At 34.9% G+C, this 17,245-nt stretch overlaps 1 protein-coding gene across 3 annotated transcripts in view; it reads right to left on the bottom strand.

Moving 5' to 3' along the window:
- Positions 1-12,911: 12,911 nt before the first annotated feature.
- Positions 12,912-17,245, bottom strand: part of LOC100802638 (uncharacterized) — a 30,406-nt gene continuing 26,072 nt past the window's right edge. For all 3 annotated transcript variants that reach the window (XM_003544612.4, XM_041009349.1, XM_041009350.1), the window contains exons 16-19: positions 16,098-16,170; positions 15,131-15,325; positions 14,424-14,517; positions 12,912-14,017 (exon numbers count right to left, since the gene is read on the bottom strand). In XM_003544612.4, coding sequence (XP_003544660.1) covers positions 13,131-14,017; positions 14,424-14,517; positions 15,131-15,325; positions 16,098-16,170 — 1,249 coding nt within the window. In that variant the 3' untranslated portion in view covers positions 12,912-13,130. The remainder of the gene's footprint in view (positions 14,018-14,423; positions 14,518-15,130; positions 15,326-16,097; positions 16,171-17,245) is intronic.

The following is a 17,245-nucleotide window of genomic DNA, read 5'->3' on the forward strand; positions in this document are numbered from 1 at the left end:
ATAATACATGCAAATGCAAGTAGCAATCTTATAGCATCTAACCTTGCACTTGGAGCGCATGTTTCATCATAGTTGATTCCTTTTTCTCGGTTGTATCCTTTTGCAACCAATATTTCCTTATTCCTTACTATGGTGTTGAATTCATCAAGTTTGTTTCAAAACACCCATTTGGTTCTAATTGACTTATGAGAGGTTGGTTTAGGAACTAAGTCCCACACTCCATTTCTCTTAAACTGGTTTAGCTCTTCATGCATTGCCATTAGCCAGTGCTCATCAGACAAAGCTTCATGAATGTTTGTTGGTTCAACCTGAGAAACAAAAGCCATGTTGTTACACAAAATTCTAAGTCTAGAACATGTAAAGACACCCTTTGAGATTTCTCCAATTATGTTGTCTAAGGAAAGATATTTCAGAGTTCTCGATTCTTTAGGAAATTCTTCAGGCATTGTTGTAAAGATCTCTTTGCTTTGCTCAAATTCTTCAGCCTTGATTTCATCTTCAAGAGTCGAATCCTTTTCCTAAAAACCTGCATCTTCTTCTATTCTCTTACCAATGTGGACAACTTTACCAGATATAGCTTCACTTATAAGACAACAATTCTTGTTGAACTCAATTTTGAAGCCCTTGTCATAAAGTTGACTAATGCTTAGAAGGTTATGCTTTAGTCAATCCACATATAACACATTCTTTATCTGAGTTTTATGTTGATTTCCAATATTTCCTTCTCCCATTATTTTTCCTTTGTTATTGTCTCCAAATGTAATGTATCCTCCATCTTTTGACACAAATTCAGAGAGTTTGGACTTGTCACCCGTTACATGCCTAGAGCAATCACTATCCAAGTACCATAGTGAATCCTTTACTTTTAGGCACACCTACAAGACAAAATCAATTAGAGAGAGGTGGTACCCAATTTAAGTTGGGTCCAATGGGGTTAATCTTCACAAATAAATCTTTTGGAATCCATATGCATTTTCCTCTTGGAATATCAAATCTTCTAACATAGCATTTATATGATGTATAACCCTTATTCATGCAATAATGACATGTTTTTGCATTTCTCTTAGATTACACCATGTTCCTCTTTTTAGTGACCTTGTTTGGGTTTACCCCTTTTGAGGATACAAACTGAGTTTTCTCTGAAAAGGAGGTTTGCTTGTTATACCCCAAGGCGGTTTTATCTGTAGTATGCTTTTGCACACTAAGCATGTGATTAAGATCACTCTTTCCTTTGTTTAATTTTCCAAATAAATCTTTAAAGTAGGATAACTCAGTTTGCAATTTTATACATTCAGCATAGTGATCCTTTTTGAAATTATCAAACTTAGTTTGCAAACACTTGTAATCATCCAAGTTAAAGGAAGTAGAGGTGTTATCACAAGCAGTGGCTTTACATCTTGAAACAAGCTTTTCATTTTCTTGCTTCAATACATTCAACTCACCTTGTGTTGAAGCCAATTTATTGATATGCAATTTCAGTTCACTTTTCAGCTTTTTGTTTAACACAACAAGCCTTTGAGCTTCCTCATGCATTTCATTAAATTCTTCTAAAAGTTCTTCTTCACTTGTTGACGGGTCATTCATGGATTTTGCCATTAAGCATATGTTTGAAATTTCTTCATCACTTGAAGAGTTGAAGGTTGTTGATGCACTATCTTCCCTTGCTATGTAGAATTTCTTTTGTTTTCTACCCTTTTTTCCTTTCTTTTCACTAACATGTTTTCTAAGGTAGATAGGACACTCATATTTTATATGGCCTTTCTTACAACAATAAGCATGTGTAGTTGTTGTTGTTGTCAATCTTCTTAGAGGACTTGGAGAATTTTTTGTCCTTGGAATTCCTAAGAAAATTTCCAAATTTTCTTACCATCAAATTGAAGTTCTTTGCATCTTCCTCACTGCTAGAATTATCCTTGTATTCTTCCCTTGAGGATTTCACTTTAAGTGCAATTCCTTTCCTTTTCTTTTTTGTTTCTTCTGCATAAGATTGTTGAGTCAATTCATGTTCATAGGCTAGTAATTTACCAAAGAGAGTTTTCATCGTCATTATAGCTAGATTCTTGGATTTCTTTATTGTTGTAATCTTTGGTTCCCAAGTTCTTGTGAGTCAATTTAAGATCTTGATATTCAGCTCTTCATCTATAAACTTTTTTCCTAGACCAAGGATATGGTTCACAATGTGAGTGAATCTTGTTTGAAGTTCTGAAATGGTTTCCCCATTCTTCATTTGAAATGCTTCATATTTGGACACGAGAGTATGCTTTCTTGCTCTTCTCACATCCGTTGTGCCTTCATGAGTGACTTCAAGCATGTTCCAAATTTCTTTTGCACTTTTGCACCTTGCAGTATAAAAGAATTCATCAGAAGATAAAACAGAATTTAAAATGTTCTTAGCTTTTTTTATCATCTTTTACTTTTATTTTCTCATCATCTCTCATTTCATCCCATTCTTTAGGTATTAATTCATCATTCAATTATTTAGTAGGAATAAAAGGACCTTTAATGATGGCATTCTATGCACTGGGATCAATGGATTGAATAACGATTTCCATTCTCTTTTGCCAAAAAGAAAAATGTTCACCCTCAAACAAAGAAGGTCGATTCAAAGATGCACCCTATTTGAAAGTGATTTGTTTTTAGCCCATCTTGTTAGAAAAACTGTGACTCAACTTTCCAGACTTAGCTCTGATACCAATTGAAAAAAGATGATGGAACTCAATAAACCAAGAGGGGGGTGAATTGGTTTTCAAAACAAAGTGTACTTTTAAAAACAGTTACAAAAAAACTTTTGTATGGATCGTACCATAAACAAATATATGAATCGAACGTAATCAATACTTAAATAATCCTTCCTTAAACATGATCCTTCATTAGCATTATTTCTTTCACAATTGTAAAACTTGAACCTTTATGAAAAACTTGATTAATACTTGAATGAGAGAAAAAAATTATAACAAGAGAAGAAAGCCACAATCTTTTTATATTGTTTCACTCTCTATTACTAGAGAAGCTAATACAATTATCGAATCCACGACCAGAATTAGATTTCACTATGCATCAAGAATCCTTACAAGTAATCACAGCCAATCTACAATTCCCACCCCGGAAAAAGAGACTAAGGCGCCAACACTAGGGTCCTTTGTGAATATAAGCTAAGAGAATCCTACTCTTAGCCCAAACTAGAAAACCTTATTCTAGCATGCTTTAAGCAATTCATGCATAACCAAAAAGATTGTGTAAAAACCATACACAAGAAAAACTGAGTAAGAGAGATACAACCTGACCAATCTTTCCACAAAAACCTTGTTGGATTGAGTAAGTGATCTTCTTCAACTCAAAAGATACAACTCACTTTGAAGAAAAGATCTTCATAACCTTGTTGAGTTACTAAAAAACTATTTTCTTCTCTTCTCTTATTCACTAATGACAACATGAAATCTTGATCATTCTGAGGCTAAGATGTTATTTTTGAGATGTGTCGAGTATCCTCTATTGATCTCTTGATCTGTAGATGTGAACACAAGCTGGTTATTTATAGAGAAAAAATTATTACTGCCTATAATTGATTAAATCTATACTGTAATCGATTAATTCAATGAAATAATGAATTAGATTATCTAAGTAATCGATTAAAGTGTTATTCCCAACACCTGGAAATAACTCAAGAACAATTTAATTGATTAGAGGCTCTAGGTAATCGATTAAAGTGTTCTTGTTCACCTCTGAACAACTAAGTGAGAGAGAAGTAATTGATTAAAGCAAAGACTCCTGAATAAATCAGTCATCATCTCAAACAACAGTGTAATCGATTATGAGACTACTGTAATCGATTAAACCGATATGAGACTGAACTCTACAAGCTTCTGATAGCTTGTTGTAATCGATTAAGACAACACTGTAGTCGATTAAAACAAAGTTTTTGCCTCTGAAGAAACTTTTCTAACTTAGAAATGTTTCTTCACACTAACCATGATGATGCATGATGCAATACAGATATTAAATTTACTAAGACACAATAACCAAGGTAACAACCAATATAAATGCCACTCAAGGAAGTGGGGCATGTAAAAGCCAAAAACTTCGTCAAAACTTCTTCAAGCTTTTCCTTGAGCTTTAAGCTTTAGCCTTTAGGTTGTTCACCATGTTGCTCATGTTGCTTATCTCATGTTGCTCCCCCTATCTCTAACATATAGTAGTTTTTCATTTTGACAATTATAATACCAATTCTCTAAATAGCTAATGAAGTAATATCAAAGCTATACTACACACTTTTTGATAAATGTCATTCTTCTGAAATTTTAATGGTTTGTAGTCGGAGATTATACTATCAAAATGTAGTCTCTAGTAGATTGAAGATTATGTGTGGATACTCTAACTTTTTTCATTTCCTAATATGGATGTATGACGTTCATGATAATTCAAGGCTTTCTCTGCATGCTGAAATTTGTGTAAAATGAATGTGATGCTTAAGCTTGTATAAATTTGCTTCTTTAACTTCTTGGACTTTGTATTTGTGTTTGTTTCATTGTTAGATTCTAGTATGAAAACCATGGTTTGTATATTTTAATTTTGCTTGTATTTTTTTGGGCTCAATTGCATTATCTTTTGTGTGTAACTGCAGAGGTTTTTTGAAGAAGTTTTGGAGATTGTATCATATATATGACTTTTTTCTCTCCAACAATTTCATTGGATATGTGGAGTCTGTGGCCATTGATGATGGAAGCATTGGAGGATTGGGCAATTGATTTCTTTCTAAGTATGGTGGTTTAGGCCATTGATCAACTACTTTCAACTCTCTTTTTTTCACTCTGATAATTAATCTCCTAGTGTATGAATAATTTGTGGGTGGCCTCTTTTGATTTTTGATATTAAAGAAATGAGTTTATCTCTAAGATAGACACAGTTATGGACTGCTTAGAAACATCTTTTTTAATAAAGAAACAAGCTAAAAATAGAACATGGACAATTTTTTGGTCAAATGAAATTAAAAAAAAATTGACAACTTACAAGCTATTTATTTGATAATAATTTGAATACACACACACACACACACACACACACATATCAATACTATCATTATACAAACTGTTTGGGTTGGTTGTTGTTTTGATTTGCTGGTTGCTTAAAAATATTTTAAAAAAAAATACAAAAAGCAACATTGGTTAGTCTAAAATCAATGTTATAAAGGCACATTAAATATTGGTTTTTTCATAACTGATGTAGAAAGCACTTAAGAATGCACAATTTTGGCCACCTTCTGCGTGGAAATTCAAAAAACCACCCCAAAATTACAAAGACACCAAATCACGAACCCACCCGAACTACCACAAGCCGCAAACGCAAACCCACCCCAAAACTACAGCAACACCAAATCAACACAAAATAAAGTGCATTCAAGGAAATGTCTAGGATGTTGATTTGGGTCTCAGATCTAGGTTGTTGTTGATTTGGGTTTCAAATTTGGGTTGCTCTCTGTTGGGTTAAGGGTTTGGTGTGGTTCGGGTCGAGGCACGGTGGTTGCAATACAAACCAGATTGCGGAAGTTGGTTCATCCAGGAATAGCACAATAGGGTCATGGATGATATCGATTCTAATGGAGATGCAGTGGCGTTCGCCACCAGAGACGGTCCATTGGCTCTCGTCATTGATGGTGACGGTGGAATGAAGGCCAACCTTACCCCCATAAGCCAAATTAAGTTCCTTGAGCTAGAAACTGAATTTGCTCTTCATGCACATGCACACACCCTGTGTTTGCTAACCACTAGAACCAGCGCACAACACCATCATCCTTATCCACGATTGCATGCTAAGGTTCAAAGTGTGAGTTTGAAGAAACAAAATCTAGGATGTTGGGGAAGAATGATAGTGTTTGTGAGATTTTTTTAATTGATTTAAGATTTGTTTATTTAAAAAAAACATTGAGATCTGTTTTGGAAAATGAAGGTTGAAGGAGAAGAAGGTAGGTGAAGGGTTGGTGGATGGATCGGAAGAGAGTTCTCAATGTTTAGATTTATTTTTTATTTTACTTTAATTGATTCTAGCGGTTTTTAAACGCCAGAAAATTTAAATTTGATTTTGAAATAAGTATTGGTAGTTTTTGAGTTGCCACAACTTGCATTATCAAATATTTAACGGACACTCGTCATGTAACTGATGGTAGGGATTTTGATGCAAGCTCCATTGGAGCTTGTAGGCCTAGGATCTTCTTCATCAATGGATTCCTTTGCTTCTTGGAAGATGAATGACAACGGAATGTAGAAGGAAGAGGGAGAGGAGACACCACTTCAAGGAGAAGATGAGTCTAGAAGAAGCTCACCACCATATGAGGCCATGGATAAGAGCTTGGAGGAAGAAGGAGATGAATAAAGGGAGAGGAAGAGAAGAGCACGAAATTTTGTGCTCTAAATGAGCTTTGAAATCTGAATTTTAATATTCAAATGATCAAAGTTGAAAAAAAATGCACACACATGACCTCTATTTATAGCCTAAGTGTCACACAAAATTGGAGGGAAATTCAAATTTCACTTGAATTTGAAATTGAATTTGTGGAGCCAAACTTTGGAGCCAAAATTTCACTAATTATGATTAGTGAATTTTAGTTATGGTTCAGCCCACTAATCCAAGATCAATTCCAAGATTCTCCCCTAAATGTGCTTAGGTGTCATGAGGCATGAAAAGCATGAAGGACATGCACAAAGTGTGACTATATGATATGGCAATGGGGTGTAGTAAGCAAATGCTCACCTCCCCCTCTAAAATTTAATTGGATTGGGCTTCTACCAATTCAATTAAATTTATTTCCAACCACACACATCAAATATCCACTTAGTGCATGTGAAATTACAAAACTACCCCTAATACAAAAACTAGTCTAGGTGTCCTAAAATACAAGGGCTGAAAAATCCTATATTTCTAGGGTACCCTACCTACATTATGGAGCCCTAAATACAAGGCTCAAAAATAATGAAACCTTAATCTAATATTTACAAAGATAAGTGGGCTCGTACTTAGCCCATGGGCCCGAAATCTACCCTAAGGCTCATAAGAACCCTAGGGCCTTCTCTTGCATCTCTGGCCTAATCTACTTGGAGTTTTCTATCCAATGCCCTTGCGGGGTAGGATTGCATCAGATTTGAAACAAAACATTTCAAATATCAGTGAGCAGATGCGATGAAAATTTTTATCAACGATCAAACGCAAAATTCAACTATATATTAAGGATAAAAAAAACATATTTAAGTGAATATTATAATATAAGACACTAGGCCAAGTACAAATCACTCGAAATATAACTTGAAATCTACTTTAAAATTCACTAAGTATAATTTTAAAATATAAACATATCAAAAATATTTTTCGGATGGAACAATAATTCAGATTAATTAGATGGATCATGAACACTCCTACCCTTATGTTTTTAAACATCGATACAATGCAAACCTTATCTTTAAGCATACAAGGTTAATTATTATTTTTTCTTTAGTACTTTAGCCTGATTTTAGTCTCCTAAGATTATATAATTAAATAAATTAAATTTTGTTCTGTTTCTTCCTAAAATTCTAAGTTTTACAAGAAAATCTATAAAAATGCAAGCAATTAATGTGAAACCTTATATTCCAAACTCATCAAACAAAATATCAATGTTTATGAAATTAAAAAAAAAAAACAACTTTACCTCTTTAAACTCGATCGTTATTTCATAATTAAGTTTTATATTTTATCAAATTTTACTTCTAAATTTTAAAATTTATTTTATATTCTAGCTACGTTGATCGTAACCTCCCCTTCATGTATTAGGATAGATTTCTTTAAGAGATATATTAAGATACATTGAAGATATGATGAAATATAAGAAAAACAATAAAGAAACTAAATTTTGTTTAGGCTAAAATATCATTTTGATTCATTATGTTTCTTCATTTTTCTATTTTAATCTTTTATGCTTTTAAAAGTCTCATTTTAATCATTTATATTGTAATCAATGGACTCAAAATAATAGGTTTTCCATCCATTAAATGATAATGTAATGTTAATTTTATTATCATTTTATTACGTCTTCTAGCGGTCCAAACCTACAAAAAAGTGTTTGTATGAAGTATTTAGTAGCTATTAAACGATTTAACTGGATAAAAATTATTAAAACTTGTTTAATACTTATCAAATATTTCAAAGAAGTAATTTCTAATGGTTTTGATCTATCATATAACATGATGAAATAATAATAAAATTAACATCGTTATTTAATAGATAGAACGACCATTTTAGGTATATTTGCAACCATAAATAATTAAAATTAAAAATTAAAAACATAAAGAATGAAAAAACAAATTGAAAACAAAAAAGTCTAAACTGATATTTTAGCCTATAAAAAATAGAAAGTTTTTTTTTTGTTTTTTGGTGTACATAAATAGAAAGATTTAATTGGCTTAGGAAAATGTTACCCTATATTCGATAGCATGGTACCTAAAAAATCATAAGAAGAAATGTTTTTGAAATTGAAATTAAAGAAAAATTACTTTTAAAAATATTTTTTTTCTCTCTTATTCCTTTCTTCTGGCGTCAAAGATACCTGAAAAATTAAATTTAATCACGTGATTCAAGACAGGCGGCGGAGGGTCTTCAACACCGCCAGGTCCGGCACCGGTCATCGGATAATCGAGGAAACGTTGGTGGTAGCAGTCACGGTAACGTCTCTGTTTCCATGAGATCCTTTGTCTCTCAGGACATTCTGGAAAAATACGACCCATGCATGCAACTGTAGTTTTATTTTGTGGTTGTGATAGTGGAGGAGAAAGAGCTATAGGAATAACTAACCATGCATTCTTTAGAGGGGGAGCGACCTGATGAGTGTAGAGGCTGGGTTTCACTTTGGACTCCATAGGCTGATTCGGAGGTGTGTTTTTGTCAGTGTTGGAGAATGGTAATAATAATGAAGAAATAAGATTGGAAGAGAAGGAGGTTCCGGCATTGGTTTTTTCGCTGGAGCAATATTAGTATATCTGTGCCTCAGTAGATTCCAAACTGAGGAAGCTAACAAGGATAACGAAGAATAGACTGTTATTATCGGAAGCCATGGATGACGTGTTAGTTTTTGAGATACGGGTATCAATTTTAACGTTCAACTATGGTGATGGAGTACGTACGGTGTGCTTGAAGTTTGTAAGAGAGTAAAAATTCCCTTCATTTGCTGGAAGCTTTTAGTAGGAGAAGGAAAAACACATACACTATGTGAGATCCACGGGAAATTTCCAATAGTAGAGAGAAAGACACATATTATACGATTCCATATAATGTATGTGTCTTATTCTCTCCTACTGAAAAATTCTCCTAAATGGAGAAAGCCTCAAACCCTTGCAAAGCATGGTAGAGGGATGGAAGAAATGTCCGCATGAGTCAATGATTAATTGAGCAAGTTAAGCTAAATAAAATAATGTTATGATCGGTCCAAGACATGAATTAATGGGAAAGCTAAGCTTAACATGCGGAAAATGATGGATTGGTGACCGAAAGTATGCTCAAAAGCCATATGGTGGATACCAGGAACGTGTTAGCAAAAGGGACGACCATGAATATTGAGCAAGTCAAGCTAATTAAAATAATGTTTTTGAGATTTCTAGTATTTTTCTTATACTTAGTAGCTTGGAGCGGTAAGAAGCCTAGCGTTTCTCATTTGTGAGTCTTTGGTCATACATATGCTCATGTTCCCAACAAGATCGAAGTTAGATGACAAGTGAAAATTATGTATTCATTAGTTATAACTCAAATTCTAAGAATTACGCTACTGCTCTCCAAATCGATCACTATTCTTCTTTTCACACGCTCTTGAAGACTATTTTGCTAACTTTTCTTCATTATATTTCTCTCAATTGAAATTTTCACATTCGAGTATTTTATGTCATTATATAACTTAAAAGTTATAACTGCTTGGCTGCACTAGAAAGAAAAAAAAACCAGCTTGGTTACCAACTTTCAAGGGTATTGCTAGGTGCACCCAGCAGATAAGGCAAAATGACGAAAATACCCTTGATTCGTAAGTCATTTAAGTTGATCCGTAAAAGACTTACAGATCAACTTGATTCGTAAGCCTTTTACGGATCAACTTAATCCGTAGAAGCTTTACGGATCAACTTGATCCGTATGCTTAATATCAACATACAGATCAAATTGATCCGTATCAACCTTACGGATCAATTTGATTTGTACGATTTACGGATCACCCTCACACACACCCATCAACAACAACAACAACGCCTTATCCCACTAGGTGGGGTCGGCTACATGGATCAACTTCCGCCATAATGTTCTATCAAGTACCATACTTCTATCCAAATCATTAAGTTCGAGATCCTTCTTGATAACCTCTCTTATAGTCTTTTTGGGTCTTCCTCTGCCTCTAATTGTTTGCCTTCTCTCCATCTGGTCTACTCCCCTCACTACAGAGTCTACCGGTCTTCTCTCTACATGCCCAAACCACCTAAGTCTATTTTCCACCATCTTCTCTACAATAGGCGCTACTCCAACCCTCTCTCTAATAGCTCCGTTTCTAATTTTATCCTGTCGAGTCTTACCACACATCCACCGCAACATCCTCATCTCCGCTACACCTACTTTAGTCTCATGTTGGCTCTTGACCGCCCAACATTCTGTTCCGTACAAAATCGCCGGTCTTACCGCAGTCCAATAAAACTTTCCCTTTAGCTTGATCGGTACCTTTGCATCACATAACACCCCCGATGCTTTTCTCCATTTCATCCATCCTGCTTGAATGCGATGATTCACATCCCCTTCAATTTCTCCATCATCCTGTATTACAGACCCAAGATATTTAAACCGTGTGACTTGAGGGATAATATGGTCTCCTATTTTCACCTCTGAGTTAGATACCCTCCTACTTTTGTTGAACTTACATTCCATATACTCCTATTTGCTTCTGCTTAGGCGAAAACCATGTGTTTCTAGAGCTCGTCTCCAAATTTCCAACCTCTCATTCAACTCCTCCCTCGACTCTCCAAGGAGGACTATGTCATCTGCAAAAAGCATGCATCTCGGCGCTATCTCTTGGATTTGTTCCGTGAGGACATCCAGAATTAAGGTAAAAAGGTAGGGGCTAAGGGTTGACCCTTGATGCAAACCAATTGTGATGGGAAAATCGTCTGACTCTCCACCCTGTGTCCTAACACTAGTCGATACCCTATCATACATATCTTGGATAGCTCAAATATATGCAACCCTAACCCCTTTCTTCTCTAGAGCTTTCCACAAAATCTCTCTAGGCACTCTATCATACGCTTTCTCCAAGTCAATAAAAATCAAGTGCAAGTCTTGTTGGTCCATGCGATATTGCTCCATCACCCGCCGTAATAAATAAATCGCTTCCATGGTCGACCTTTCCGGCATGAAACCAAATTAATTCTCAGTAACTTGAGTCTCCTTTCTTAATCTCCGTTCGATCACTCTTTTCCATAATTTCATGGTATGACTCATGAGCTTGATTCCCCTATAATTTGCACAATTTTGTATATCCCCCTTGTTCTTATAGATTGGCACTAACGTGCTTCTCCTCCATTCCTCCGACATGCGTTTTGACCTCATAATTTCATTAAAGAGTTTGGTGAGCCACTCAAGACCTCTATCTCCAAGAGTTTTCCACACTTCAATAGGTATGTTGTCTGACCCCACCGCCTTACCGTTACTCATTCTTTTCAACGCTTCCTTTACTTCCTGTTTCTGATTCCGACGATAATACTTATAGTTCCAATCCTCTTCTCTTGTGTCTAGACTGCTAGAGTCATATCCATATCCATCATTAAATAAGTTATGGAAATACACCTTCCACCTTTCCTTGATATCTTTTTCATGCACTAAGACTTTGCCTTCTTCATCCTTAACACACTTTACGTGATCCAAATCTCTAGTCTTCCTCTCTCTACCCTTAGCAAGCCTATATATAGATCTTTCTCCGTCCCTGGTTCCTAGAGCTTGGTATAGTCCGTCAAAAGCTTGGGCTCTTGCCTCACTCACCGCCTTTTTGGTTTCATTTCTAGCTATCTTATACTTATCCCAAGTTTCAGAATTTCTACACCTAGACCACTCCTAGAACACTCCTTGAAATCCTACCTAGGTTAGCTTTGCTATTCTTAGCCGGTCCCAAGTCCAGATAAAAGGAGAGGGTTGTGTTAGGCTTTCGACAGCCAACGTAAAACTTTGTCGAATCTCTATGACATGGATCAATTACACACACCCATCACAAATGCGAAAAAAGTATAGGAGTAGTTTTGGTATTTAAAAAAAATACTGGGTGCACGAGCAATAATGCTGCGTGCACCTAGCAACACCCACTTTCAATTCCAATTGTAAAATATTTCCTTTAAAAGGGGCTTTATAGGTTGGTCTCGTTCTCCCTTTGATTTATTGCGTCGATGGAAAATATTAACCTTAATTGATGATTGTGTAAGATTTACCAATCTATTTGGCTCGAGTCAAATCAGAAATATTCACCACAATTATAAAGTTCTTCAGCATGGTTCAAAGTTTGGTATATGATTATTGAGCAAATGGGAACTAGTAATGCCAAATAGTTGGCATTAAATCATATTCTTCACAAGTCAGAAACCATCCACCTATTGAGGGTCCTGCAGTAACCTGCTGCCAAATATAAATTATTCTTACTGCAATTGAATGTCAGCAAACATTCTTAAATGGTAACCTATTTGAAGAGGTCTACTGCAAACTCCACAATCTATTGGATTCCTAGTGAGAGGCTTCCATTGTTCTTCAAGTTCTCCATGCTTTATTTGCAAATGGCTTCGTCACATTCAATAATGATGACCACTCTCTTTTACCACTTGTGTCCGGGATCATGACAATTTGCCATTCAAATTCTTTCAACAGAGAAAACAGAAACTCTTGAATTAAAAATCACAAATACTAAAGTTCTCATAAATTTGATTATTAAAATTGCAACTTCGCGGGTGGTACATAATTACACAGTATGTATCGCAAAGATATGTCCTAAGTACATGAAGAGCACAGAAAAAGGCTCAAAAGATTCCCGTGTATATGGCTTTAGGTAAAATTAAAAATTATACGTGAAAATATGGTGGAAAAGGGCTAAAAAGAACCTCCCACCCTCAATTAATAATGGGCCTCCCCATAGATAATTGCTCATCGGGTCCACTTTGCTCAACCGCAAATCTCAAGAAATCGTCTGGAACAGGAATATTTAACTCTGAACACACAAGTTGGACAATTTTTCCCGTGACACCTCCAAAGGACATTTTGTTCAGTGTCACAGCAATAGAAAAGTTATTGGTGACATCACAAAAACCTGTGGAGCCACCCATTCCCGAGTGACCAAAGGCAATGGATGACCCATCCTTCGACGTAAACCTCTTAAACCCTAGGCCAAAACCTTCCCCTGGCAAAGCTAAATTCGTGTACTCTCCTGTACCCAAGAATTCATCAATAATCCTAGGATTCTTGTAGACCTTACCAGCAACATGGGATCTCAGATTATTACTAATTCTGCTACTACTGGCATCATCACCACTGCTACTCTCGCTGTTGGTATTTCTGCCCTTATTAGCCTCAGAATCATCGTAACTAGAAACTTTTTCATAACTGTTAGTAGTACTAACTGAAGTCGAAGTTGCTTGCTTCCTCCGTCCAATACATTTTCGGGTTTTAGGGGGTTTCGGGGAAGAAGATAATTTGGGGATGTGGGGATGGCTACCAAGTACTGGCTTAGAAGCAGAAGAATGAGGTGGTGGTATCTTGCCACCGTCAGCTAGGGCTGCATAATAACGTGCAAGTGCCCGGGCAGATACATGTCCATTAGCTGCTGGTATGATGGCACGGCGAACATTCAGTGTATTGAAAGCAACAGGTAAACTGGTTGCAAGTTGAGCAATTTGCTGTGGTTGGAAGGTGGAGGGAAGGTCAGGACGATTAGCGAGTGCTGAGACTTTGCTTAAATCAGCAGTATCTACAGTCAGAGCGGCAAGACGTGATTCCACCCCTAAAAATATACGCAATGAAACATGATTACAATTTACAATATCAGAAGGGAAATATTAGATGTATTTGGTTTAAGAAAACATTTTCTTTTTAGTTTCTAGTTGTCACAAATAAATAAATAAAATGACGTTTCATTTTAATTTGTTCCGTGATTTCAAAGATTTGTACAGAAATTGAAAATAAGATTTTGTTGTTCCACTATAGAAATCGTTAAAAACAATAGAAAAAAAGGTGACATTTTGTAATTATTTGTGAAAATAAGAAATGAGAACAGAATATGTTCTAACACCAAACAGGTCCCAAATTTCTTTACCTCCAACTACTATGACCTATACAAACAATTCAATAAAATGAGTTCACAGTATGCACATCAAATACAATTTTCATATCATCCATACAAAAATTACCTGGCGGAATCCCTACATATAACTCCCCTTCAATATGGAGGGGGCGAACTATTGCTTCTTCAAGAATCTCCTGAAATTTCTTGCCAGAAGCATGCTGTTTTTATACAAATAAATTATTAGAACATGATTGAAACTCTACTGGTAGGTATATTTTAATGGCAACTGGTTTAGCAACTTCGTTAAAAATAATAATTTAAAACTGACTACAACCATGCCAAAATTACTATTTTATATATATAGGCAACATCAACTATGTCCTACACCAAATGTCTCATCAACAAATTAGAGGGGCATGCCATAAGCACAAACACAATCCATACACGTTTAAGGTCCTATGTCCACACTTACACCCCACCAGCCAATCACCATATATTGTATTTTTCACCATTACAAGCATGACAAGAGTACTCAACGAAATCCTTCTTTCCATCCCTTTTTTCTAAAAAAAAAATCTCTTACTTTCTTTTTAATCAAAATAAAATACTATTTTATATATATATATATATATATATATATATATATATATATATATATATATATATATATATATATATATATATATATATATATAATTATCATCTACTTTTACCCTCATTTTTCAGAAAGTCCAATGAAGCATAAAATTTGAGAAATTTTTTTGAACAGGAATAAGAAATATATAAGAATTGAAATTTTCGATTGACTAGGGCAAGGACAAGCATTCATACCTCAATGATTCCTCCACACAACCAGCCAAATGATAAATAATGATAAAACTGCTCCTTGCCTGGTTCAGTCTCAGGTACTGACTGACAAATGCGATTTAAACATCCATCCCAATCAAACATCAGAAGAGGGTCTTCTTGAGCTATGCTTCCCATTGCATTGTGCAAACCAGATGTATGGTTAAGTACATGGTGAACCTGAAACAGAAGATTATAACATTCTTAAATGTGTTTATATTTATATTAGATTTGTAGAATGTAGAAGATCTTTGTGATGGCAAAATGGCCCACATGTGAGCTCAAGAACTAAAATTTGCAAAATCTCTCAAATGAAGCTATTTTTTATAATCAAGTTGTCCTCCATGGCTCCATATTGCCTCCAATCCGGTTTATTTTGAGAACCAAACATATTGATGAGGAATGTCATTTTATTAGAGAAAAGGTGCTCTCTAGCCTTCTTGTGTACTATCACCAACTGAGTCAACACTAATAACCAGCTAGCTAACATGACTAATGTTATATCCTCCTACTCTATCCTCCTATCTTATGAAGAAAGTATTAAATGAAAAGTAAATGCATTTATTGTCTTGAAAATATAAAACACATTAAATACATACCATAAAAAAGTAGGAGGATTTAAAATTATTTATTCTCACTAAAGTCCCTTAGGGGTCCCTCATTCTAAGTTCATTAGTAAGAAGTTGGGTGAACATAATGTGTATGCTCCATCTTAAGGGGAAGTGTTAATGTATTTGCACTAGGTTAGTAGAATTTAGGAGATTATTGTGCTGTCCAAATGGCCAACACGCTAGAATGCATATATACACGTGTCTTGTATCCTTTCTCATTAGAAAATTAGATAACACTTCTTTTTCAGCATTTCTCTCTCATTTTACCATTCCTTTCTCATTATTATCATTAAAAATAATAGCTACAGAACTTAAGTAGGGAGAAAATATAAATATTAGACCTTAATGACATCCTTCCCATTTGATCCAAATGCTGGCCAAATATTTGCAACATTCTCTTCAAGGTTTAGTTGTCTGCAAGATAATAAGCAAGCATATACTTATTTCAGGTTAAAAGCACCAAACATGAGTATATGATGTTAGAATGTTCATTGTGTATGAAAGTATGATTTTAAACTTTCAATGACAATTTACAAACAAGTATCTTGGTTAAATCGAAGTATACATCTCTGACTAACAAAGCTAGCACCAACACAGATACTTTGATAGTATTTAAAACTTAACACAAGCAATCTGATATTTACATACAACAATTAGATTCCATGGCTATCAATTCTTGATCAAATAGTTCAGCATATAAAAAGACAGTCAAACAATAAGGAGAAACTAATCATAAGTGTAATCATATAAATATCAATCCAACAGATGATTAAAGTCTCGATGAATGCATAAAATGTTTGTCATGTCATAAGTCATAACTTAGCAAAACGTTCTTTGAAATCAGCATAAAGGTGGAATTACTTATGGAGGGAAACTTAACATATGCTCACATGTGGGTGAGAATCAATGAATGGTGAGAAACATAAACAGGGAGTTTACTATTCCAAATCCATTTTTTATGAACTTTCCTCTTATAGATGAACAATATTAGATATAAACTGGGAATGTATATGATTCAGGTAGTCTACTTCTGTTCTGCTCAGAAATGCTATACAAAGGCAAAGAAATTGTAAGTATGTCCCTTAAATTCTTTGTTCCTTCCTCCTGATCTGTTCTACTTACACATTATTCGTTTATTTTTTGATAAAAGTAAGAAATAATTAAGATAGATAACAGAAATAAGTCTCTTCACTATTCTCGAGCGTTTCTGTGCAAATCCTTTTTCCATTTCCTAACTCATTCATTGCATAGAGCTACTTTCCATCTTAACAAAACCCTTTGGAAATTTCAAAGCTCCCTCCAAGGTGAAGTCTTTTATTTGGACTTCAATGCTTCGTAGAATCAGTATTGACATGTTCAAGAACCCTAATTCTATTCCTGGAATGCTGCTGCTTTGTGATGGAAAATCTGTTAGATTTCAGCTTAAAACCAATTGACACCAAGTGAAGTTGTCCAAGAGATATATAAGCTACACCTCAAGAATTGAGGT

This window comes from Glycine max, chromosome 14 (assembly GCF_000004515.6).
Source record: "Glycine max cultivar Williams 82 chromosome 14, Glycine_max_v4.0, whole genome shotgun sequence".
NCBI classification, from domain to species: Eukaryota; Viridiplantae; Streptophyta; class Magnoliopsida; order Fabales; family Fabaceae; genus Glycine; species Glycine max.